Here is a 25,960-nt window from a genome sequence, read left to right as displayed (position 1 = left end):
CAATTCGCTGCTTGAGTGGCTCTTAAAAGCCTGGAGAAAAAAAAAAAAAAAGCCTGGAGAGAATGATTGTCCACACCTAACAAAGTGGGAATGCCTGAGTTTCCCTGGGATACAGTTCTAGAAGGAGACAAAATGGCTCAGAAAAGTGACTTTGCAGGAGGGAATATATTATGTGAGACCAGACCACTCATTGGGGGATTATATTCTGTAAGAATGCCCAGAGGGCACATCCATTTACCAAAGTCATTGGTGAAAGGAGTACTGGTACCAGTTTGTGCGGTAGAGACTTTCTTCTGTAGGCGAGGGCTGATGGTAAGAAAGACGATCACAGAGTTTGGCTTTAGAGCAATAGAAAAGATGGAACACCAAAGCAATAGCGAAGAGGTGGGAGTTTATAACTTCCAGAAGCCAAGGAACCACAATTACTATAGTGACCCGCATATCAGAAAGATAAGAAAGGGTCTCCACCCACAGGAAGTTAAGGAGATGATTAATAAAACATAGTGTCTTAGAAAGCAAAAGAATTGGGCAGAAAATAGATTTGGATGCAGATAGCTTTTTCTTTTCTTTTTCTTTTTTTTTTTTTAAGATTTTTATTTATTTGACAGACAGAGATCACAAGTAGGCAGAGAGGCAGGCAGAGAGAGAGGAGGAGAGCCCAATGCGGGGCTCCATCCCAATCATGACCTGAGCCAAAGGCAGAGGCTTTAACCCACTAAGCCACCCAGGTGCCCTGCTTTTTCTTTTCTTTTTATATCACTTGTCTTGTATTTGTGTATCTTTCTTTTCCTCTCCTTAAATGTATATTTATTCTCACAATATGAAACTTTCCAAGATTATATTTGACATATATGTATATACATTATATGCACAGCCTTATCAGTATTCTCCACCAAACTGAGAGAAGTCTAAGGTGTAAAACAAAATCACCAGTGTCCCTTTTTCTCTTTATAAATTCTAGTCTTCATTGTTTGGTATTTATCTCCACCATTTCTTGGCACTTAATAACCTTTTCTGCCTTTATTCATTCACTCAGCTGATGTTCACTGAGGGTATATTACATGCTAGTTCTACTGGAGACACAAAAGTGAACGAAACAAAATTTGTGCCCATTTGGCACTTCCATTCTTGGAAAGAGAGACAGCAGAGAAACAATCACATGAAGTACCAGGTAGCGATTGCTACTCTGGAAAAATCCAAGGGAAGTCAGTGGGATGAGGGGCCAGGAGCTGTTGGGGAGGTGTGGTTGTATCGTATTCTCCTCTCCTCTCTGTTAAACCATGGTTCTGTTTTTTTTTTTTGTTTGTTTGTTTTTTTGTCCTTTTTTTAAGAGATTTTATTTATTTATTTGACGGAAAGAGAGATCACAAGTAGGCAGAGAGGCAGGCAGAGGCAGGCAGAGGCCACTGAGCAGAGAGCCCAATGTGGGGCTCGATTCCAGGACCCTGAGATCATGGCCTGAGCCAAAGGCAGAGGCTTAACCCACTAGGCCACCCAGGCGCCCCTAAACCATGGTTTTAAAAGTAATGATTTTCATTTCAGTCTGCGCAGTTTGAAAAAGATTGATAAGGGAAAGTAATATTTGCGATTTTCATTCATGGTGAAACATAAGAGTCCATCACTTTTGGGTACAGGAAACATTTGAAGAGATCAGACAAAAGAATCTAGTTCTTCTCTTTGGACCAGCACTGAGTCCTCTGCTTGGATATTACCCCCAGCCCTTGCATCAATATCTTGAACCTTCTATATAAATTATAAAGATGATAAAAACAGAAATGATTTAAACTTCTTTTTGATCCTCATACCAGAGCACCCACCACAAAATCGAAGTTTTCTCCAAACACATGGGTTTTACTATTTCTATGAGATGATGTCTAGACCAACATGCAGATAAGTCAACCAGACATCCAAGCTCTAGTCTCCTGTTTTGAATTCTGTGAAGCATTTAAACATTGCCAGGAAAAAGGGGCTGTCATTGCCCATTAAGGCTGATGTTACAGGCTGTTTTGCTCAGACGGTAGCAAGGTAGTATTTGCTGCCACTTTGATGATAATAGTTAAGAATCACACATACTGTTAAATTCTGTCATCACACTAATAGCCTAGTTTGGGCAAAGCCAATGCCTCACTGATCTTCTAGTTCAGAGAAGAGATATATTTTCTCTGAAATAATAGGTAGAATCAATGACCCTTTTTCCTTCCTCTTTTCAGCACTAGAGAGCTTCTGGTCTGTTTTTCTCTTGCTGTTTGAATAACAGTGGTTCTACCCTGAACAGATACCTGAGTCTTCACTGACATTTGCTAAGAAGACATTGGGCAGCAATTGAAAAATTGCATGGGGTTATTTAGAAGACCTCATGTCCCTGGCATTTTTTGGTCAAGATGCCTTTTCCTGGTGGCTGTGTGGAAGTACTAAGAGGACAGGATGCTACATCACCTACGTGCCCTGAGATCAATTAGCTTGCCTGGGCCTCACGCTATCATCTGTAAAATGAGCCACACAGAAAAGAAATAGCAAAACCATACTAACCATATGAATTACAGAACATTCCATTTTGGCAGAATCTCATCTTGAGAGATACATTTCAATCTTTATTTTATTTTTATTTGGAAAACAAGATTGTAATCTGAAAAAGATGGTAAACATGTATGGGAATTAGATGAGGGATTTTGTTAATATGTGAGACAAATAACATGTTGGAAAGCATTATTGTTAAATCACTGGGAATGCAAGAGGGCTGAGGAAGTCAAAGTTGCTTAAAAGGTGTATTTCAAATTGGGTCACATGCACGTTGCTGTGGCCATTTGCAGCCAAATCTATGCTAGTTGATGGGAAAACAAAAGAACATAATTTTGGAGTCAAATCCTTCCCTAAAATACTAGATGCTGGTAGCTGTGGCCAGATTGCTTGTGCTCTAACTTAAAACCAGTAAAACTCTCAATCATTTATTTACTTCTGTATAAGGGCTTAAAAACAAAAGAGGCCAAATTTGAGTGTCCAGGATAAGAAATACAGGTATGTTTAAATGGCTCTGGACTTAAAGAAATCTGATTAGAGGCAAGAATAAGATTGCTGGTAAGCAAATAATAGAAAAGAAAAAGAATGGTTTCTTTCTTTCTTTTTTTTTTTTTTTTGCATTGCTTTATTTATTTATATTTTTAAATCTTTTTAATTTTATTCATGTATTTATTTTTTTCAAACTTCTTAATTTAATTTTATTTTCTTCAGTGTTCCAAGATTCATTGTTTATGCACCACACCCAGGGCTCCATGCAATATGTGCCCTCCTTAATACCCACATCATTGGTCTTGTACTAAGAGAGCAGATTTTCAGCTAATAATATCTCTGCTCTCATCCTCATAATGCATGATATGAGCTACATCTCTCTGGTTATCCCTGGATTGCTTGGCTCCTAAAAATATATTAATGTCATCAACAAAGGCAAGAACAAATGGGAGAAAGAAACCTCTATCAACACCATCAGTATAGTGAGGACCACAAACCAGAGCAGAGAAAATTTTTTAAAAATAGAATAAGAAAAAAATAAAATTAAAAAAAATTTTTCACTTTGAAAGACTGAAGGATCATGGGGGAAAAAGCCATGAATTCTAGGTATTGCTTTCCCCTAGCTCTGGAGTTCTGCAGTTCTCATTGATTAGTAAACATGGTCTTGGCTGGATGTTCTTACTAATCTTCTGGGGGAGGGGCCTGTTGCCATGATTCTCAAATGTCTTTGCTCGAGGTGGAATTGCACTGTCCCTGCCAGGGGCCAGGCTAAGTCTTCTTCTAGGATTTGCTCTCGAGATCTTTTGTTCCCTGAATGCTTTCCGTAAGGCTTTGGAGGCCAGGAATGAAGATGGCGGCCTCCCAATCTCTGGCCCATAGGAGCCGAGAGCTCAGGGCCCCACTCCTCCGTGTGCCCTCAGAGAAAAGCAGTCAATACCTCCCATCTCCATCATCTCTGACCTCACTCTGTGTTCACCTGGCCTGTGACTGAGCATTTCTGTCTCTGGTGCACAGCCCCATTTGTAGTCTCCAAACCCAGCAGATTCCTGCAGTGCACTCCCTCGCTGCTCCTCCTAGGGGAGGAAGGAGGAGGTCTCCCCAGATCTGCTGCTTATCGAAAAGCAGTGGCCTGACTGTGCCTTGGATCGTGGTTTAAGGTAATCCTGAGCTGAAAACCCACTGCTTGGCTCCATCTCTACAGTCCACTTCCCCACTCCAATAACTGGAAGCTCTGCCACACTCAGACACCCCCAGTCTTTCTGTGACCCTGCAGGTCCTGAGACTACACTGTCCCCATGAGGGCTCCACCCCCTGCTTAGCCTCTGGAGCGATGTCCCTCAGTGGAACAGACTTCTAAAAGTTCCAATTTTGTACTCTGTTGCTCTACTGCTTGCTGGGAGCCAGCCCCTCCCCCCACAGTCTATTTTCTGCTCACTTCAGATTCACTTCTTCGCATGTCCTACCTTTCAGAAAGTGGTCGATTTTCTGTTCCTAGAATTGATGCTCTTCTCTTTGATCTCCTGTTGAGTTTGTAGGTGTTCAGAATGGTTTGATAACTATCTAGCTGAACTCCTGGGACCTGATGATATCTCTGGCTCCTATTCCTCCGCCATCTTGCTCCTTCTAGAGCCTGAATCAATAGTATTTGTAAGATGCCCAGGTGGTTGTATGGTTAGCCAGGTTCAGGAACTACTAGAATCCTACTTCCTATCTCTTATTATCACCATCTTTTGTCTTACTATTCATGGTGGACTGTCATAGCAATTACTAGTATTACAGATTGCCACCCAAATCCAATTTGTACCAAATCTGGCCAGCGTTATCACTTTATGACATTGCCTACCTGTGGCAGAGTGGCTAATTATGATTTCAGAAAAGTATTCCAACCCACAAATTACTGGAGAGACACAGCCTTAAAAAAAAATCATATTTGAAAAGTGTCCACTGAGGAAAAACACAGCAGGGGCCAGGGGATGTCTGAATAGCCACTGTTCATAGAGGATTAGTGTTTTGCCAAACCCTGTCCTAATAAGCATTTCATAGTACCTCCTGATCCCTGGGAAGGAACTAAGCTTCAGAAGGGTTAAGTAACATTGTTGATAAAATAGCTTTCCTAATCAGAGTTTGACCATATGCAAGGCTCTGAGAATTTAGTAGTGTTTTTTTTTTTTAATTTTTATTTATTTGACAGACAGAGATCACAAGTAGGCAGAGAGGCAGGCAGAGAGAGAGGGGGAAGCAGGCTCCCCGTTGAGCAGAGAGCTGGATGTGGGGCTCGATCCCAGGACGCTGGGATCATGACCTGACCAAAGGCAGAGGCTTAACCCATTGAGCCACCCAGGTGCACCTAGTAATGTTTTAATAGCTACTGTTTTTGACACTCGGGTTTGTGCCAAGCACACACAACAACAACAACAACAACAACAAGCACTTAATCTTTATAACAACCGTCTGAGAGATTTTTCTTTTCCATTTTATAAAAAAAAAAAATAATAAGTTAACCTGCCCAGATTACATTTGGGTGCTTGAGTCCATATTTGAACCTTGTCACATTCAACTCTGAAACCCACACAAGTACATGAATATCTTCAAGCTCAGCCCCATGGAAGCTGTGGTTATTGCCGCAAAGCAGCCTTAGTGGGTGGGTGTTCTTCCGTCATCCAACCACTGGCCCGTGCATTTCAACATTCAATACAATGCTTCCCAAATGGTCTCCAAAGTACAGACTCTCAGGCACCTGCTCTAGAGCTGAGGGGACATGGGGGTGGGAAATTGTTAAATCTGGAATTTAACAGTCACACCAGGTGATTCTTGTCAGGTAAATTTGGAAGGCACTGCTTAGGTACCTTTGGGCAAGCAGGATTTGGTTTTCTAGACCTCCTGGGCGGTGCACCCAGCAATTCCTACTCTTCGGGGAGCACACAGCCCCCTGTGCCAGCTTCCCACAGTGACCTGTGGGCAAAGGAAGGAAGAAGAATGCTTCTGTCCTAATTGTGTTACTCCATTGCTGAGTTCCCTCAAATGTCTGCACTTCCCTGCCCATCCGAGTTTCTTATGGAGTTTGCTCAAGAGCTTTTGCGTCTTTTACTGGCCCATGATCATCTTCCTCTCTGTGGATGGAGGTTCAGGTAGATGGAGCGAAGAAACCCACGGGGACACCAGAGAGTCTCTGCTGCCCTGAAAGTCACCCCTCCCTTAGCTGCCACACAAACAAGGTCCCACTTCCTGTATGGGAGACTGCAGAGTGAGGAGAGCATGTAGAGCAATCCAGCCAAACAGGATACAAAACGTATTGTGCACTGAGATTACAACTCTGCTAAAATATATCTGCCGATGGGCTGACACTGGAGATGAGTAAGCAGAAATAAGGACAGCCGTGTGGTATCGCAGCAGGAATGGGGGTGAGTTTTCTTTTGTCCCTCTCTACTCTGAATCTTTCTGCAATGTCACTAAACAGACCTGGTAATGAAAGGTACAGTTTTGAAGATTCTTAGTGTAGAAGATGCTTTTCTGAAACATGTCCATTATGTAGGTCATCTTAGGTATCCTATTGATTTTGCAGAAAATTTTTAAAAGCACCCTGCTGCTTAATATCACAATATTCAAAATATACCCAATCCTAGTCTCAGTATCAAATCAAATAAATTCCTGTTAATATGGAGACTCATGAGTTTGGCTTTGACATACAGGAAGGCAGAAGGGCATAGAGGCTTAAATGGACTTTGGAGTCAGGTTGACTTGAGTTCAGATCTTGGGTTCAGAACCTAGTAGGTCTATGATCTTGGGAAAGGTATTTACCTTTAAGTATAGCTTCCTCAACTAAATTAAATCTAATCAGGACCAAAATTTATCAAGAGCTTTCCATCCACTGGTCACATTTACTTCAATGTATTATTTATTTTATTTATTTTATTTTTTTTTTTTGAAGATTTTATTTATTTGACAGACAGAGATTACAAGTAGGCAGAGAGGCAGACAGAGAGAGAGGAGGAAGCAGGCTACCTGCTGAGCAGAGAGCCCGATGTGGGGCTCCATCCCAGGACCCTGGGATCATGACCTGAGCCGAAGGCAGAGGCTTTAACCCACTGAGCCACCCAGGCGCCCCTGTATTATTTATTTTAATCCTCATCTTTATCTAAGGCACAGGTATGAATTTCATCTTTGTTTTACAGAGGGGAAGTGGAGTCTTAAAGGGGGAAATTAACTTGATCCTGAGGTCAGTGTCAGACTGACCCTTAGGACTCTTGTTCTGAACACCACCTTATCCTACTTTACTTGGGGTTGCTGTATATAATTCAACAGCGGCTGGGAGGATAAAAGATACAATGTTTAAAACATTTTGCACAGGGTGCCTGGGTGGCTCAGTTGGTTTGGCGGCTGCCTTCAGCTCAGGTCATGATCCTGGAGTCCCGGGATCGGGTCCCACATCGGGCTCCCTGCTTGGCAGGGAGTCTGCCTCTCCCTCTAACCCTCTCCCCTCTCATGCTCTCTCTTGCCCTCCCTCTTTCTCAAATAAATAAATAAATAAATAAATCTTAAAATAAAATATTTTACACAGCATCTGACACACAGTACTTATTATAGGTTATATATAGGTTATAGGCATATATAGGTTGTATATAATCTTGTAAAGTAGAAGATACAGGAATGGACCTGTAGAAGTATTTTGATGGATTACCCATTGACTGATAGTGTGTATTGGTCATATCAAACTGTTTTGGAAGGAAGCTCCTGGATCCCTCACTCCCCAACTCCCCCACCCTGGCCCAACATATACCTCTTCCAAGCTATATAATTGGGCCAAGAAGATAGCCTTCCCTGATTAAAGCATGGGTGAAGGTGAATTTTAAGTATTTTATTTATTTATTTTTAGAGAGAGAAGAGAGAGCACGAATGAGTTGGGTGTGAGTGCAGAGGGAAAGAGAGAGAATCTTAAATAGGCTCCATGACCACCTCAGAACCCAATCCCACGACCCTGAGATCATGACATGAACCAAAATCAAAAGTCAGACACTCAACTGGCTGAGCCACCCAGGCGCCCCAAAGATGGATTTTGTTCTTTTTTTTTTTTTAAATAGATTTTATTTATTTATTTGAGAGAAAGAGAGCACGGACTGGGAGGAGGGCAGAGGGAGTGGGAGAAGCAGGCTTCCCACTGAGCAGAGAGCCTACCCCAGGGCTTGATCCCAGGGCTCCAGAGATCAGGAACTGAGCAGAAATCAGGAGACAGATGCTTAACTGCCTGAGCCACCCACTCACCCCTGAAGGTGGATTTTAAATTCAAATAGCCTGAGATAATTTTGAAAACGTAAACACTAAGAAGAGAAAGCACATAGTAGCTATGTCCTAATTTCTCATTCTTCTCCAGCATTTTAGGCAGAGATGAAAGAAGGAACAAAATTGAAAACTTATTTCTTTGAAGCTCATTTACTGAAAATTAATTTAGAGTTGGAATGCAAGGTCAGTGTCAGTCTGACACAATCATGTTCCCCTCTCAACGGAAGGTATTGATGAGGCAGCTCAAGACCCCTTTTCCCTTTATGGGGGAGGTAGATTCAGAGGGAAAACACTGTCCCTGAATCTTTTGAAATGCCATTTCATTTGATAACCAGGAAGCTCTACTCTTACAAATAGATAGATATGGGTATAAATATATTCTAAGGGATTTTAAAGGAAGAAGGAATGTGGAGACTTTGCATTCTAAATCACCTTCAATGTCACAGGAGGAGAAGCCAAGATACAGCAGCAGTTCCTTTTAGGAGTGCCTGACCTTGGACGAGTCAGGAATATGGCCCAAATCTAATCCTGAGATTTATAGAAGACAAAATTGAGATTTTTCCAGAACGATCCGAAGTCTCTGGGAGATGTGACAGATGTTAAATACAGGAAACAGTATAGGCTAGTCAGCTATTTCTCTTACAGTGGAACCCAGTGCTTTCTAGAGATGAGAGTTTGGCAGAGGATCCTGAGAGAAATCATGAATTTTTTTTCCCCCTCTGGAGAGTATTTTCAGAGTATTTATACATTCTCAAGGTTAAGAGTACCATTTCGAAGGGTCCACTTATTTACCCAGCGTGGACACCTACCAGACAGGTACCTTTAAGAAAGTGAAATTCTCTGTGCCTCAGTTTTACCATCTCTAAAATGGAGATAATGTGTATCTACCTCACAGAGATGTGAGAATGTAGGCAAAGCGTTAGCAACCAGCCTTAGTTACTAGTTGTAGTAAGCACTTGATAAATAGTCATATACAGTCACTTTAAATTTTATACTTATTTCGAATAGAAATTTCTCGAAAACAATTTAATTTGTAGCTTCCCTAAAACCTTGGGGAAACTGGGGCAGCTCAGCTTCCTGGGAAATCTAGTTTACCTCTCCACTTGTTCCACTTTCCCTAAATGGGGTTCTCCATGCTACAGTTTCTTCTTCAGAAAAAAAGTCCTTGATGGTCAAAGACTTCTTGTTTTGTTTTTTCTCTGAGATAGTACCATGCATTGGTTTCAAGTAACCAGAGTATCTTTTCTATATAATGTTAAGTTTATACAATGGTCCCATCTTTAATTCTCCAAGTTAAGATCTTCCTCTTAGGTCCTAGGCTAGGGTGATGAGCCTTGGTTTTTATCCTCCATGCAGCTGTTTCTGAGACACCAGTGCCCTTTTGTCATCAATGTCAGCAATGTCAGCATCTTGTTCTCTCATTGGAGGCGATGGATCTGCATGGTCAAGTACAGTCCTTGGGCTTTTCCTATCCACTTCCCATCAGAACCCTACATAAATGAGGTGAGTCTTTTATCTAGGCCACCTTTTTGATCCAGGAATGTCCTCTCTGGGGATTTATAAATATACCAAAGAAAGAAAAGGCTGTATGCCTATGTGCCTGGCTTAATTTTAATAGTTTAAAATTATGATAACCTGCTGCAAAAACCTTGACATCTCAGGCGGACGATTATAACCATGTATTTCTCACATAGGCATTTGTAGGTCTGCTGGGTTTCAGTTAACATAGTCAGGATCAGTTGAACTTGGCTGAGTGCCAAGCCCTCTTCCCATCTGTCACTCATCAGTGACTGGTGGGTTGCCCAAACCTAGTCTTTGTGTGGCCAGAGAAGAAGCCCAAGAGAGCAGGCTGACTGCTGAAATGGTAAAGACTCTGTGTGCATCACAACAACTGACATTTCATTGGTCAAATAAAGTCACATGGCCACACGCACACCATGGGGGTGGGAAATATCCTCCTGATCTAGTGTTAGGAACTACAAAGAGTATAGCGGGGAGAGTGATGGAGGATTGGGAACACTAATGCAATCTACGACAATGCTTCACAAAAATGTTCAAAGGAGAAAATGCACACAGGATAGAAAATTGATTGTACAACTGGATCATAACATACTACTTTTGTATATCAAAGAAGAATGCAAATAAATAAGCAAAAATGAAAAAAAAAGTTATGCCTGGATAACGAGATGATAAGAACTTTTTATTTTGTCTTTGTCCGTTTCTCAAATTTGCATAATAGAATTATATCACCCTTCTTTTTTAAAGTAAATTTTAGATGCTTATCACAGGTAAGTTATTTCATCAAACAAATAGTATTATGCAGTATATTGAGAGTATGTAGAAAAGTTTACATTTCTAAGTCAATTACTCTTAGCCCCCGCCAGTGCCAAACCTCAAACTCAAATCTAATGAACTTCCAGTAACCTGGACCTTTAATTTTGCCCCTTTCTAAAAACAGCTTAAATTCCTTTATTCTCTTATTCTTCATTATTTCAGTGCTGATTATTCTGCACACTGACCTCTTTGAAGTCTCCAAAATTAGTTATCTATTTCAATGAATAGAGGCATTGTCTCTAGCAGATTCTGATTTTCTGAAGGCAGCAAGTCCATTCAACAAATAATTACTGAGCACCTGCCACATTTGAGGCACTGCACTAGTGGCATTTGGGGAAATAAAGATGTGTAAGTGACCATCCTTACTCTCAGGAAGCCCACAGTCTGATAGGAAGAGAAATGTGTGCAGACATCTGTTTGAGGACAGAGTGAACAGACTTGGGTTCAATAGTTCTCAACCTGGTGGCATATTACAAACATCTGGGTGACTTTTAACAAATGCAGATGCTCAAGCCCATGCCTGGAGACGCTTATTTGATTGGTTGAGTGTTTGGTCTGATCACTAGGTTATTTGTTTGTTCGTTTGTTTTGAGTAGGCACCACATCCAGTGTGAAGCCCAACATGGGGCTTGAACTCACGAACCTGAGATCAAGACCTGAGCTGAAATCAAGAGTGGGGTGCTCAACCGACTGCACCGTCTGCACCACCCAAACACCCCAGATCACAGGTATTTTTAAAGCCCCTCTGACCCTGGGCAGATGATTTTAATGAGTAGCCAGGGTTGAGAACCACTGAGTTAGGCTTTCTACTTTAAGCCTGACTAAGCCATTTGAGGAAACTAAGAACTAATAGACTCTCTGATTTGATATATAAAACAATTCCTTCCAAAATGAATTATTTTATCAAATAATATAATACATACATATAGTTTTAAAAAGCTGAATGGTACTGAGGCTTGTGATTAAATGTAGCAGGTCCCTGTTTTTTCTGTTCTCCTACTCCCTCTCCACTTTTGGCTCTTTAAATTATTTTTAGAGAATTCACACATCTCCCATTATCCAAATGTTCCTGCACTGGTATCTTTTGCTTCATTGGAAGCGAATTAATTGTTAAACTCAATCTCTCCCAGCCAAAGTACTCCCCAAGCCCCAAGGAAACATAAAAAGGAGGAATTGAAGCAGCAAGAAGCAGGGGAGAAGTTTTCTTCAATCCATACGTCAAGACAGCTGCCCATTGGGTTCAGACTGGCCCATCTGGTGGCCTGAGCAATTTAGAAAGGTTGCTATGAATGCTTTTCCAGCCCTGTCTGCTCTCCCACCTCTTGGAAAGCTGATGGGTCTTATTTGAAATTATAGCCAGAGGACTATTTGCACACTCTCTTTTGCATTCACGACTCCCCAGTATCAATAAGGTTGTCCTAAACCTTTCCAGAAATTAAAACAATCTGGAAATTAGAATATTTCCAAAAGCAACGTAAATATCCTTACAGAACAGCGAGATTGCTTCGCTCTTTGGGGGAGCTGACTAGAGAAAGGGAACTTTGTTTTTTTTTTTTTTTTTTTAAGATTTTATTTATTTGACACAGAGAGAGAGAGATCACAAGTAGGCAGAGAGGCAGGCAGAGAGAGAGGGAGAAGCAGGCTCCCCATCGAGCAGAGAGCCCGATGCGGGGCTTGATCCAGGACCCTGAGATCATGACCTGAACTGAAGGCAGAGGCTTAACCCACTGAGCCACCCAGGCGCCCCGAGAAAGGGAACTTTGATTTTTATTTCTATTTCACATACTTTGGAAAGAAGACATGACAGAAAGGTATTCAGTGATCTGACGATGCCAACAGCTCCATCTCTGGCCATTTAGAATGAGTTTGGCATTATCATCAAAAGTCTTTTAAGCCACAGAAGGGCCGCAAAAGGAGAGACCAAATTTAAGGTAGGAGGATGGTGAAAGTTTACTTAAGGAGTTGGGCATTTGAACAAGGACTTGACTGACAAGCAAGGATTTCAGCGGGTAGAGGGGCAGATGAGGTTTTGAAGGCTGAGAAGAGAGCACAGCCAGGAGCCAGGAGTGTGTATGGGAGGTAGAGGTGGTAGAGTTGCCCTCCAGGCTCCCTGGAAACTCAGAGTTAGATTAACATTAACACCAAGTCATAGCAGAAGAGCTTGGGGATGTGCAAAGACCTCTTAGAGGCAGAATACTTCCCAGGCCAGCAGCAGAGTACAAGCAGTGTTGAGCCAAGGTGAATGTATCTACATGTGGAGAATGAATGGGAGCAAAATATGTGTGTGTGTTGGGAGGAGGGAGGGGGAAGGCTGGTGGTCAACCTGGAAACTTTAGAAACTAGGAGAGAAGAGAAATTTCATCTGAGGCAGAGGATATGGACTACCTCGCCACCCTCAGCATTCTAAATTTGCTTTATTTTGTAAACTGGACCTGTCTAATCCTTGTGGTGGAAATATCCCTATTTTATTTATTTATTTACTTATTTATTTTTAAGATTTTATTTATTTATTTGACAGAGAGATCACAAGTAGGCAGAGAGGCAGGCAGAGAGAGGAGGAGGAAGCAGGCTCCCTGCCAAGCAGAAAGCCCGATGGAGGACTCGATCCCAGGACCCTGGGATCATGACCTGAGCTGAAGGCAGAGGCTTAACCCACTGAGCCACCCAGGCGCCCCCAAAATATTCCTATTTTAGAGATGATTGCAATAGTCTGACAATGCTTGGAGTCTTCATACATTTGAATGAGATTACCATTGCTGCAAAGCTATGCTTATATAATTTGGCCTCCTGTGTTACTATTGAATAGACTGATAAGCTAAAGTATCTGGCCCATATATTACTACAGTCCTCATTGTGAATTGACAGAGTGAGTGAGTGCGTTGGTCTTTTGTGAGTTTGATTAGCATAAAACCACTCCCAAGAGATTAATCCCTACTTAGTGAAAAGAGGAAATCAAGTTCTGGGCCCATAAAGCTTGAGACCCATAGCCAGTAGGAGGTCTGACCAAGGTGTTGCCCTTGAGAGTCAAAGTTAGTAGCCTGGAGGGCATCCTACCTCCCACTCCCAACATAGGCCAGCGAGGCTGGGGTGCCTTAGACATATTGGGAGAGGACATAGAACAAAGGCTACATTAAGAGAGTAAGTCAGGGTACAGCATGGAAAGACCTGGAAATTGGTTTGGCTTAAAGACTTCAGGGACTCACTGCAGATACATTGGCAGGGGATGTCACACACTCTGTTCTCTATTTAGGACAACCTCTGGTCCCTGAAAGATGGACCAGACTAGGAAAACCAGAGGCAAGGGACCAATCAACAGTCTGCTATGACTGTACAGGCAGGAGGTGATGTGGACGGGGAAGAGGACAATGACAGCACATAGAGGGGAAGGGTCAATCCCTAGAGACATTTCTGTGGCTCCATGCCATACTTACTGTGCCTCAATTTCCTCACTGATAATACGTGAGAAGGATTTGCTGCCACCTGCCTGGGAGAAGGGACTCTGCTCTTTCTGGCTGCCTGTATTGTGAAAATAATTTTCAGAAAGCGGTCCTCTTTTCATAGAGCAGGTAGAGGTGTTTAATGGCTCGTGAGGCAAAGCAGAGCTTATGAGCTTCTTCTGACAGGGCGCATTCTGGACTAAGCCCAAATATAATATTCCTCTCCAGGCCTGAAAACTGCTGAATACTGTCTAAAATGATGTGACTGCCCCAAACCCCGGAGGCCTGGCTGAACACAACCTTGGTTGCTCCACGGGTTTCAAATAATTCCATTGCTTTCAGCAGTGCGGGCTCATAGCGTCCTCTGTCCTCCCCTTTCCTGCACAGAATCGCAATGTCTTTGTGCCGATAGCCACACTGGAACAGGTCGTGACACCTTTCTGCCACCCGCTTCACAATCTGTTCCATAGTCAGGTTAGCCTCTGTCTCACACACCCCAGGCAGAGCCTGGGCACGTGCTGCTTCCTCGTAGGCAGCTTCCCTGAACAATGACAGTGTGTCTGGGGACATGCCGGAGGGCGGATTGGCTTTGATTCTCTTCATTTCTTCCTTCATGACCATTGCTATTTCGAGAGCACAGTGAATTCCGTTGGTGATTGTTTTTCGAGGAAACTGAGCAGATGGAGGGGGAAGGCCATTAATATCCGCATGACGGACTTGGAAAGGGTCCAGAAAAATCCAGAGAATTCCACGATGAAGGTTTTCACTTCCAGCTCCCCTCACCTTTGGATGGGTGATGCTCCTGGCCTTCAGGTACCAGTCTCCATATTTGCTGCAGAAATTCTCAGTCTCATCCATCACTATGTGTTTAATCTTTAGGAACTCCCCCTGTAAGAAGGTCTTCCGGGTCACAGCATGGCAGGTGGTTTGTTGGCTGTAAGGATGCAATAGAAAATAAGGTTTCAGGCATATAAAGCAAGAGAATGCCCTGTGTTCATTACTAAGCAGACTGGAATGAGAGGCTAGTTCTCACCTAGAGTCTGACTCTCTGATTCTGGGGTAGCTTGAACACAATAAAACCCTCTCTACTTAAAAGTGACCTGACAGACAGAATAATATATAATTGCAAACCTTACTCTTTGAGGTTATCTAAGTAAATCTTTATGGGAAACTTTTTTAAATGAACCCAGGTAGGAGATTTTATTTCTATTACTAGTCTCTTTCTGCAGCTTGGCAATCTCTGAAGACAAGCCTATTACATGCAGAGGAAATCTCAAAAGTAATTTATGCCTGTTACTACCATTACTTAAATTTCTGTCCTTTTTAGAGCTGGAGAACAGGTCCCTAGAGACAGAATTTTATGTGCAAAAGAGTTATGAGCTAGTACAAATTCCTTTAAAGCAAGTCCTATTTCCCCCACTTACTTATAGTTCAAAACCAAAGCCTCTCTAGATTTTGGTAAGGAAAATATCAGGAGGTTCTTGAGTTCTGTGACATGTCAAGTAGGGTTACAAATCTGCAGGGCTATGTCTCTCTGGAACTGCTACTGTGTTTCCTCAGCTCAATTTTCCTTTATGGTATGTTTCAGTATATTAGAGGAAGCAAGATACAACCAAGTTTAATATATAACTGTATTATAAATATATATAAATTTATAAATGTATATAACCCAGTTTGTTTAAAAAAATTCTATATTTATATAACTTGGCTACATGAATTATTTCTTGCCTCCTCTAATTTGGATCCAAGGAATATCACTCATTCCTACAGATTTCCTGATTTACATATACAGTCCTTGGGGTTTTACTCCCTATGCCTTGAATCACAGCTACTCATGTTCTCTACCAGTTTGGACTGTGTAGACTTCTTGAAGAAGAGCACTGTTGTTAATCCCCTCATCCTAGGGGTTCAATAGATACTTGCTGGATTTGTCTCTTGCATAGCCCTTAGCTCGGTTTATGAGGATCCTCCATTATTTGGCATCTACCTCCTTTCCAACTTCATCACCTGCCCCTTCCCCCTCCCTCAATGGCCCAGTCAGACCCACAATTCTGATTCTCTCATGTGCCTCGGCATTTGCTGTGTGCCCTTTGCTTTAAAAGCCCTCATTCTATCCACTTCTACTGACTTCTTAAGAGTTTGCCCAAGGATCTCCTTCCCTGGGGACTATTTATTGACTAATCTCCAGCCTAAGTTAAGATAAGCATATCTTGGGCACCTGGGTGGCTCCGTTGGTGAGCGTCTGCCTTCAGCTTGGGTCATAGTCCAGGGTCCTGGGATCAAGTCCCAGGGTCCTGGGATCAAGTTCTGCATCAGGCGCCCTGCTTAGTAGGGAGCCTGCTTCTCCCACTCCTACTTTCCCTCTCTCTCCCTCTCAAATAAATAAATAAAAACTTTAAAAAAAGATAAGCATATCTTTATTATCATACTAATTGCACAACACTCACATTGCTTATTTTTTTCCTTTGTCTCCTTTATTAGGCTTTATGGCCTGGTCTTCAATATTTCTTTCACCCCTAACCCTAAATGTACACATTCCTAGCATATAGGTGGTGCCCAAAAAAGATGTATTGAATAAATAAGTAAACCAAATCAAAAATTACAATGAGTTTGCCCTCATTTGTTGGATTGTATAATAACTGATTTCTTTCACTAAATTGAAAGGTAAAGATTTAAATCAGAGGCAGATTTCCATGTTTTCTGAAATTGTTGGTTCAGAAGAAGTCAAACGATTGAAAATATTTTATAAACAAAATCAAATGGTATTTAAATTTAAGTTCCTGTTAGGTATCATGCCTAATGAATTAAAATATTCTATGATTTTAAAGCATTAAGTATCAGGCAAAAAGTATATATAAAACAAGATAAGTTTGGGACACCTGGGTGGCTCAGTTGGTTAAGCAACTGCCTTCGGCTCAGGTCATGATCCCAGCGTCCTGGGATCGAGTCCCACATCGGGCTCCTTGCTCATCAGGGAGCCTGCTTCTCCCTCTGCCTCTGCCTGCCATTCTGTCTGCCTGTGCTTGCTCTCTCTCCCTCTCTCTCTGACAAATAAATAAAAAATCTTTAAAAAAAAAAAACAAGATAAGTTTATTTCTTCTTTTCTTAAAGCTAAGGCTAGATATTGTAGGGGTGAGGGATGTTACTAGCTAGAAAAATGTAAAGTGATGGATAGTTGGCTAATTTGTAATGGGATGTCTAAGCCCGAGCATTGCAAAGTACCCATCTGTAGCTCAACTACCTGATCATTTGGAAATGAGTCTATAGTTTGGGCAGCTAAGGCACTGCAAAGTCTTAAAACTAAAAACACAAATTAAACTTTGGTGATCCTGGGGAAAAGACTGACTTAAAGTGTTTATTTTAACCAAGAGTTAGTGGAACTCTTACGTCACATAATCCTTTAAGGAGTCACTTTCGCAAACATAAAGGATCTCTTTAGGTTTGCACTGGAACAAATCCTTAATTTTCTCCATGATCTTTATGGCCAGGGCTGTCTTCCTGGCTCCTGGAAAGCAGTGGATGAACAATTCTCGTGTCTCCTGAAGGCTTTCTGAAAGCCACTCACACTGCTCTTCTATGAGCAAGCTGAAAAATTCACAGCCCAGCTGGTCACTCAGAAGGGATCTAGAACACAGTGAGACTACGATAAGGGCCTGCAACAAGTCTTCCATGTCATCCTTGGTGGCAAGCCTGTAGGATGTGGGATAGTGCACAGGGATTTCATCAGGGCCATGCTGTGTGCTGGACAGGTACAGCAGCCTCGGGATAACACACACTTTCCCTGTGTAACCACCGACAGTTCCCAGTTTCTGCTTTAACTGATGAGCAGTATTTCGAGCATACTCAAGCCCTCCATTCCAACCAGGGTTTATTACGATCGTATAGAGTGTCAGTGAACTGTTCACTGCTATTAGGAGAGCATCACACAGGACATCCTGCTCCTTCCTTAGGCCAACATCACTAGCCCAGCTTCTAGAAAATACCACAATCCCTTGAGAACAAGGATATATCTCTGTCTTCATTAATTCCTTGAGTCCTTTATGATCTGAGAAGAGCTTCTTACAGAGGGATTCTGGTTTAAACTGTATCTCTTCCCGTGTCACTGAAAATGCAAGAAATAGAAGTTACTAATTAAGATTTACAAAAACATAAGCATTCCTGCAACATCAGAGGAAGAAATGAATCTAGCCATGGAACTATGTGTTTCCTTGGGTGCAAAGAAAGCACCCCCTCTTTATTTTGATGTAGTCCCAATGATTTGGTTTTGCTTTTGTTTCCCTTGCCTTGGGAGACCTATCTAGAAAGATCCAGTAATCACAAAACTGGGTACTTATCTGAAGAATATGAAAACGCTAATAGGAAGGGATATGGGCACCCCTATGTTTATTGCAGCATTACTTACAATAGCCAGATTATGGAAACAGCCAAGTGTCCATCAATAGATGAATGGATAAAGAGGATGTGGTATATAATACATTATCCAGCCATAAAAAGAATGAATTCTTGCCATTTGCAATGACACGGATGGATCTAGAGACTTATCTCTAGTGAGATAAGTCTGAGAAAGACAAATACCATATGATTTCACTCATATGCAGTATTTAAGAAACAAAACAAATGAACAAAGGGGGAAAAGGACACAACCCCCAAAACAGACTCTTAACTACAGAGAACAATCAGATGGTTATCAGAGAGGAGGCGGGTTGTGGGGGTGGATAAATTAGGTGAAGGGGATTAAGAGGACACTTATCTTGATGAGCACCAGGTAGTAAATGGAAATGCTGAATCACTATATTGTACACCTGAAACTAATATAACATTGTATGTTAACTATACTGGAATTAAAATTAAAAATTAATTCATATTTTTTAAAAGAAAGCACCCCCCTCTCTTCACAGGCCAGGACTCTAAAGTTCCTATTTCTGGCAGCTTGTGTAGGGGAAGGCGACAAGGAGGAGTCCTCACAGAAAAGTCTGCTGGCATTCTCTCCTCAACCAGAAGTGGCCTGCTATTGCTAGGAAGGTATTCCCTCCTGCTACAGGTCTCTCTCTCTCTCTCTCTTTCTCTGTGTGTGTGTGTGTGTATGTACCTGATGCTTCAGGGAAGTAAGAACTTGCCTTCAGGACATTGATTGTTAACCTGTGGCAATTTTGCCCCCAGGGGACCTCTGGCAACATCTAGAATATTTTTTGTCATGGCTAGAGCAGGGGTACAGGCATCTATAGTGGGTAGACGGCAGGAATGCTGCTAAACATCCAGCAGTTCATGGGGCAGCCCCTCTCAACAAGGAATTATCCAGCCCAAATGTCAGTAGTTTCCAGATTGAGAAGCCCTGCTTTAGGATGTAGCCAGGTGACCCAATGGCTCACCATCTTCTTCTTTTTTTTTTTTAAAGATTTTATTTATTTATTTGACAGAGAGAGATCACAAGTAGACGGAGAGGCAGGCAGAGAGAGAGAGAGAGAGAGAGAGGGAAGCAGGCACCCTGCTGAGCAGAGAGCCCGATGCAGGACTCGATCCCAGGACCCTGAGATCATGACCTGAGCCGAAGGCAGCGGCTTAATCCACTGAGCCACCCAGGCGCCCCATGGCTCACCATCTTCTTATTGGAAAGCCAGGGGGCAGTTCTCCTGTGGTATAGACTTAAGGAATTTAGACTAAATTCTCTCAAATTTGGAACACAAAACCATATGTGACTGGAAACCCTAAAGCACCCAAAAATGTAGTGTGGATACAACAACTAAGAAGCAAGGGTCATCATGTTTATTGTTTCAGGACCATTACATCTGCTGAATCCTACATTTGACCTCCTCTAAGGAGAAAGCCTTGGACTAATTACTACCAATTCCCCCCAACTTAATTTTTTCTTTTTCTTTTTCTTTTTTTTTTTCTTTAGTAAACTCTCTGCCTGTCGTAGGGCTCAAATACAACCCGGAGATCCAGTCACACACTAGACTGACAGAGCCAATCAGGCGCCCCCCAACTCAATTTTAGAAAACAGTCCTTTCAGTGGAAATCAAGAAGGAATACCTGGAAACAGACGTTGTTGTAGAGGTCTCTTAAATTCTAGGACTTTCATGGGAGATGATGGACTTCCCAGTGCTGTTGGAACTGGGGCGCACAGGGGAAAGCTGGAGTCAGTGGTCAAACTGGCAGTTTCTAAACAAATAATGGCAAGTTGTTTCAGATCAAAAAGAAAATGCTTTTATTTTCTTTCTTTTTTTTTTTTTTAAGGGGGGAAAGAGGGAGGGAGGTTAAATGGGGAAGAAAGAGAGAATCTTAAGCAGGCTTCACACCCAGCACTGAGGCTCACTCAGTCTCATGACGCTGAGATCTTGACCTGAGCCAAAATCAGGTCAGATGCTTAACCGACTCCACCTAGGTGCCCCAGAAAATGCTTTCTATTTCTCGTACTGCTGTTGACATCTGCTGTGCATCGTGCCTGAGCCTCTCTCACACCTTCTATGCCTCAAACAGTTCACATATATTAGGAAAAGAAGCCTGGGGACTCCAGCGGCGTCACCCATCTTCAAAGTCACTGTGTGACTCATCTTGAGCAAGTCATTTGTCCTCTCTCCTGTGCCAAAGTGAGCTGATGACCCCTACATTTTCTTCTAACTCTGATATTCTGATTCTGCTTCAACCCTAAGAGGAAAGGCGGGGGTGGGGGGAAAGATCAGAAAAAGTTAAGCACAGTATTTTTTTTCATGTTGTTATAATGTGTTTAAGCCTCCCATTCAAGGTTTAGATGGAACAGAAAGTGGCAGGATCTCTAGTTTGGGGTGTGTGTGTATATGAGAAAAGTAAACTCAAACTTGGGACGAGAGGATGATCCAGCAAAATCACTCAAGTCTTGATCCCAGCTTCTTTAATCAAATTGGAAACATATTGACCACGAAGGCGAACTGATAAGCTTTTTTCAGTCAGTAGGTCCTTTACGGATTGATTAGAAATCACCAGGGCTGTTTCCCAGCCAAACCGAAAAGGAAGTGAAACCACTGGAAGTCGACCTCCCCCACCACCAGATCTGCCTAGCATCTCCTTTTTGCATGGTTCCCCCTGCCACCTGCTGGTGTCCCAAGCCTGCTGGTTAAAGGTTCCTAATGTTACAGGAATCATGCAAGTTTGTCAACAAGCTTCCCTTGAAAGAATTAGCAGAGTCATCCTTAAACAGCGTTTCTCTCAAATACCATCTTTAGAGTGACACTGTCAGTGCACGTTTTGACTAGGGATATCAGCCTGCAAAATTCTTTTAATAGGCAGTTACCGTGCATAAGAGGGAACTTTCACTAATTCATGGCTGATGAGATAACTTTCCCAAAGTGGACTAACATCCAAGCATTTCTTGACCTCAAAGGTTCATATTCTGAGTCTTTGGAACTTGAAAAATATATTTCTCTAAGATTTTATTTTAAAGTCATCTCTACAGCCAACATGGGGCTCAAACTCACGCCCCCGAGATCAAGGGTTGCATGCTCCACCGACTGAGCCAGCCAGGCACCCTGGAACTGAAAATATATTTTTTAAAAACCCTGTAATGGGAGAATATTTGCAAGCAAAATAGCTTTCTATGCTTCAACTAAAACACCTGATGGAACAGCCACAGAAGACACAGAAGGGGCTCCTCCCCGCGGACGGGATTACAACTTCCCTTCTGTTTTACCTGACTGAACAGCCAGCATCATGGCCACCCAGTGCTCCACCGTCAGCCTTGTGACAGAATTATCCTTCATGATCCAGCAATCCGGGGTCTCTGAGAATACAACGCAGCAGAAGGGCTCTATTTGAATCGCACAGACGTAGCCGTACAGGACGTCTTTCTGGTACACATTCAAGATTTTGGTAGTGAAATGCACCTGTGGCTTCTCACGGCAGAAGTGGAACGTTGGCAACTTTTCTACACAGTTCTCTATTTCTTTTTTTAGTAAGTCAGGGTTCACTTTTTCTTTCTTACATCCAAATACTTCTTTGCTCTTATCATCTACCCCAAAAATGAGGTATCCCCCGAGGGTGTTGGCAAATGCAGAAACATAATGAGGCAGCATTTCTTTAATCCGGGGAATGATCTTTTTGGTGGTGAACCTTTTAAACTCCACATGGGTTGACTCAGTAAAATTGAGTTTCTCCTTGTACATGAGTTTGTCCTTTTGAAACAACTCTGAGGCAGATGTCCTCATGTCTTCCTCTTCCTGAATGTCTCTGTCGGGAACTTTCTGAGAACTGAGCTCCTTCACCCGTGGTTTCCCTCTTTGAGCTCTAGACTGCTTCTCTCTGAGGAGCTCCAGGGAACTGCCCGCATTCAGGTTGACTGTGGAGGTCACAGCTCTCTGGTAGAGATTGGAGCGTAAGCTGCAAATCCGGAGGGGGAGGCTGAAAACATCTGGGCTCCAGGACTTCACAAAAATCAAGAGATTGTGCCCCTGTTGCATATAGTCAAGGTATTTTTGTGAACCGGAAGGAAGGAGCTTTTGGAAAGAAGTTTCCAGATCCTGTCCCAGCCCGTGGCATTGGTAACTGTAGGTTTTATCATCAATCTCCGCTTTGATCATACCCCCTCCAGAATTTAACAGGGCACACGTGGCCTGGATGATTTTCTTATTCTCAGTTCTTTTCAGATAGCCATTGGTCATCTTCTTCCTGTTCTCTTCTCCAAAAGTCACCCTGCCCACGTGTACAACTGTCTCGGGATAGAGCATTTCCATGTCGGTCTGGAGGCTGGCCATCCCATCGGCCCCTCAGCGCTCCAAACAGGTAACAGAAGGAGGTTCCAGTAAATAATCTGGACAGAAACATTGTTTCTACATTAACAAGAATCCCAGCAATTACAATATTTTCTTCAAAGTCATAAATTTTGGGAGATCCATTTTAATATTAGAAATAATATTTGATATTACTGGTCTCTAACAACTTTGCCAAGACCCTGAGCCTTTCCAGCATGAACGGGCATAGATGAAGATGAATGCTTAATATTTTGCCATCAAAGAAAAATTACATCGCTGAAGTTATTAGTTGTTTTTCATTTAGAATCAGAAAGCATCAACAGTGAGCCCAGACCTAAAGGGCTTGGGTTGGCACAGGAGCCAAAGCAAGTTTTTAGAAAATATGCAGAAACAGAGGTTAAAACTAGAAGATGCTCTTATTTATAATTCAAAGGAGAAAGGAAGGAAGGCAATAGAGAACTAAAGGAGAATAGTCCTGGGGCATATGTGATGTAGAAGATCTTGCTATAAAAACAAATATAAAACTTGATATTCTTTATACTCAGGTGCTATTTTAAACATTTAAAAAATTCTACTCCTGAAAGAATGTCTATTGATACCAAAGGCAGAAATCAGTGTAGCTCCTCAAAGCTTCTTCTAAAAATATATTTCTTCAATACATCTCTCCATACAGAGTGTGAGGTAGGAGCAGGAGTATTCTTTCCCTCCTCAATAGTTCTGCCCTGTGCCGTGGGAACCTCTGAGGCTTGGAAGAGACCTGAGCCTTTGGGACATAGTCATTAAGTCAATCTCCTTTTTGCTTCACAGACCAGAGAAGAGCCACCCAAACTGAAATCAGGGCTCTGCAGCAAATGTTTCAGAAACAACACCCTGAGCTTTTTGTTAATTGCAAAACAAAATATTTACTAACCCAGATGAAAATTCTTCCTCTAGGAGAAGAAAGCCATTTCTTCTGTGTGATCTTCACCAAGCAGAGGCCATGTGGGTGTTGTTTATACCTACCAAGGGGGAAAAATCGGGCATCCTGCAGGATGGCTACCCTCCTCTGCCATTAGTTTGCTCTTGGTTGCCTTCTCACTTCCTCCAGGCAAACCAGAATCAACCTGATGAATTGTTTTTTCATCCAGGAGCATCTTCTGGAGGTAAATGTAAAAAGTATGGCTCTTAGAGAAATTTCTGATAACATTCTGTTCACATAATAGAATCACAGAAATATTGGAGGAACTTTAAAGATCTTCCAGCCTAACAATTTATCTGATTTAAAAAAAAATTATTTAAAGTAATTTCTATACCCAACATGGGGCTTGAACTCATGACCCTGAGATAAAGAGTCACATACTCCTTCAACTGAGCCAGCCAGGGACCCCCTTTTGTCTGATTCTTAAGTCCTCTCTATGATATTCCCAACTCCCAACGAATTGCTTTCCAGCAACTGCTTGAACACCTCCAGCAATCAGTAACTCGCTGCTTCTCAGATTAGACTCTTCTATTTTCTGACAGTTGTGTTAGAAATGGCTTCCCAAGGGGCGCCTGGGTGGCTCAGTGGGTAAAGCCTCTGCCTTCAGCTCAGGTCATGATCCCAGGGTCCTGGGTTCGAGCCCCAAATCGGGCTCTCTGCTCAGCAGGGAGCCTGCCTCCCGCTCGCTCTCAGCTTGCCTCTTTGCCTACTTGTGATCTCTGTCTGTGAAATAAATAAATAAAATCTTTTAAAAAAAAAAGAAAAGAAATGGCTTCCTGATTTTTCAGCTGTAATTTGTCTTCCTATAACTTCCACTGGCTGGGTCCCACAGAACAAATCTAATTGCTTTTGATCTAGCAGACCCATACTCTCTGGACTGCCAAGTCTCACGGATGTTGCTTGGGTGCCGATAACGACTATGATAGATACAAAGTTTTCCAGATTCTAGTTTCATAAGAACATCCTTTCTACACTTTCCCAAATTACTCACTCGCTGTCCTTTACCAGTTTACAAGTTAGCTACTCTTTTACTAAGCCTTTTGTGTTCTCAGACAAAAATTACCCCCAAGATGAGAAGGATGAGATTAAAAAAAAATTATTATTATTATTTTTTTTACCTGATGCTCTTCCTTTTCCTCTTGTTGTTTCAGTGCTTCATCTGGCTTTGGTCTGAATATTTGCCTTCTGTCACAGCTCCTGCTGCTCTTTGATACCAGCCTGGGAGGAGCAGGAACTCTGCCAGACTCCCCTGGTCTTCACAACATTGACCCACTGAGGAAGGTTGATAAGGACTAGAGAAAAGCCTATGACAGGGCAGATTAGCAAGCCAGGCTCTGACCTCTGGGAGTGAATGAAGTGGTAATGGACACATTTAGGGGTTTTCAAGTGAGGGGCCAAAGCTAAACTTCCCCCCTCTGAAGAACAGTGTCGTGTCTGCCAATCCGCATACAGGCATCTCCTGCCCCAGCTGACATCATTTCTTCATTTCGTAGTTCTACATTTATTTTAAATTAGGCTGTCCTGTACATATCCGTTATGAGAATTGCCAGCATATTCCATTGCCCTCCAAATCACTTGTTCTCTCCTATCTACCGTTATCTTCCTTTTCCTGCTCTTCCTTTTTGTTGGGCACAAGACCCAGCCTAGAAAAAATGCTCCTTGGTGAGGGGCTGACTATTCCTGGGTGAGAGGATTACGTGTGATTTTTTTTTTTTAAGATTTTATTTATTTATTTGACAGACAGAGATCACAGGTAGGCAGAGAGGCAGGCAGAGAGAGGAAGGGAAGCAGGCTCCCCGCTGAGCAGAGAGCCCGATGCGGGGCTCGATCCCAGAACCCTGGGATCATGACCCGAGCCGAAGGCAGAGGCTTTAACCCACTGAGCCACCCAGGCGCCCCTACGCGTGATTTTTTAATCTAATTTCTTTTCCTTTCCTTTTTGTTTTTCTTTAACTTTTTGTCTTTCCCAAATGTCTACACTGAATATCAATTGTTTTTATAATTAAAACAACCCGATTAAATGAAAAAAAATAAACAGATGAGGGAGTTACCTCATTTGGGGATGCTGGTTAAATTGGAGCAAGCTTCTGGGGTGCCTGGGTGACTCAGTCCGTTAAGTGTTTGCCTTTGGCTCAGGTCATGATCCTGAGGTCTGGGGATTGAGCCCCTAGTCAGGCTCCCTGCTCGGCGGGTGTCTGCTTCTCCTTTCCCCTCCCAGGTTGTGCTCT

At 42.4% G+C, this 25,960-nt stretch overlaps 1 protein-coding gene across 1 annotated transcript; it reads right to left on the bottom strand.

Annotated features, from left to right (window-relative positions):
- Positions 1 to 13,622: 13,622 nt before the first annotated feature.
- LOC125088177 (protein SLFN14-like) lies at positions 13,623 to 24,896 on the bottom strand. The gene is made up of 7 exons (XM_047709287.1): positions 24,851 to 24,896; positions 23,685 to 23,910; positions 21,718 to 22,833; positions 20,085 to 20,213; positions 17,442 to 18,156; positions 14,838 to 14,988; positions 13,623 to 14,726 (listed from the first exon to the last, which is right to left on the bottom strand). Exons 3-7 carry the CDS (start codon positions 22,775 to 22,777, stop codon positions 14,154 to 14,156), a joined length of 2,628 nt encoding a protein of 875 aa, XP_047565243.1. The 5' UTR covers positions 22,778 to 22,833; positions 23,685 to 23,910; positions 24,851 to 24,896; the 3' UTR covers positions 13,623 to 14,153.
- Positions 24,897 to 25,960: the final 1,064 nt, after the last annotated feature.

This window comes from Lutra lutra, chromosome 16 (assembly GCF_902655055.1).
Source record: "Lutra lutra chromosome 16, mLutLut1.2, whole genome shotgun sequence".
Taxonomy (NCBI): domain Eukaryota; kingdom Metazoa; phylum Chordata; class Mammalia; order Carnivora; family Mustelidae; genus Lutra; species Lutra lutra.
The sequence above is the reverse complement of the archived record's forward strand: the minus strand, read 5'-3'. Positions and strand labels throughout refer to the sequence as shown.

Bases quoted from the DNA above. Each gene is read 5' to 3' on its own strand.
- LOC125088177 (XM_047709287.1), bottom strand. From the start codon at position 22,777: ATGGCCAGCCTCCAGACCGACATGGAAATGCTCTATCCCGAGACAGTT. The intron at 20,214-21,717 runs GTAAAACAGAAG...TTATTTGTTTAG, and splicing joins GATGCTGGCTGTTCAGTCAG to AAACTGCCAGTTTGACCACT. The intron at 18,157-20,084 runs GTATTCCTTCTT...TTGCATTTTCAG, and splicing joins ACAACAACGTCTGTTTCCAG to TGACACGGGAAGAGATACAG.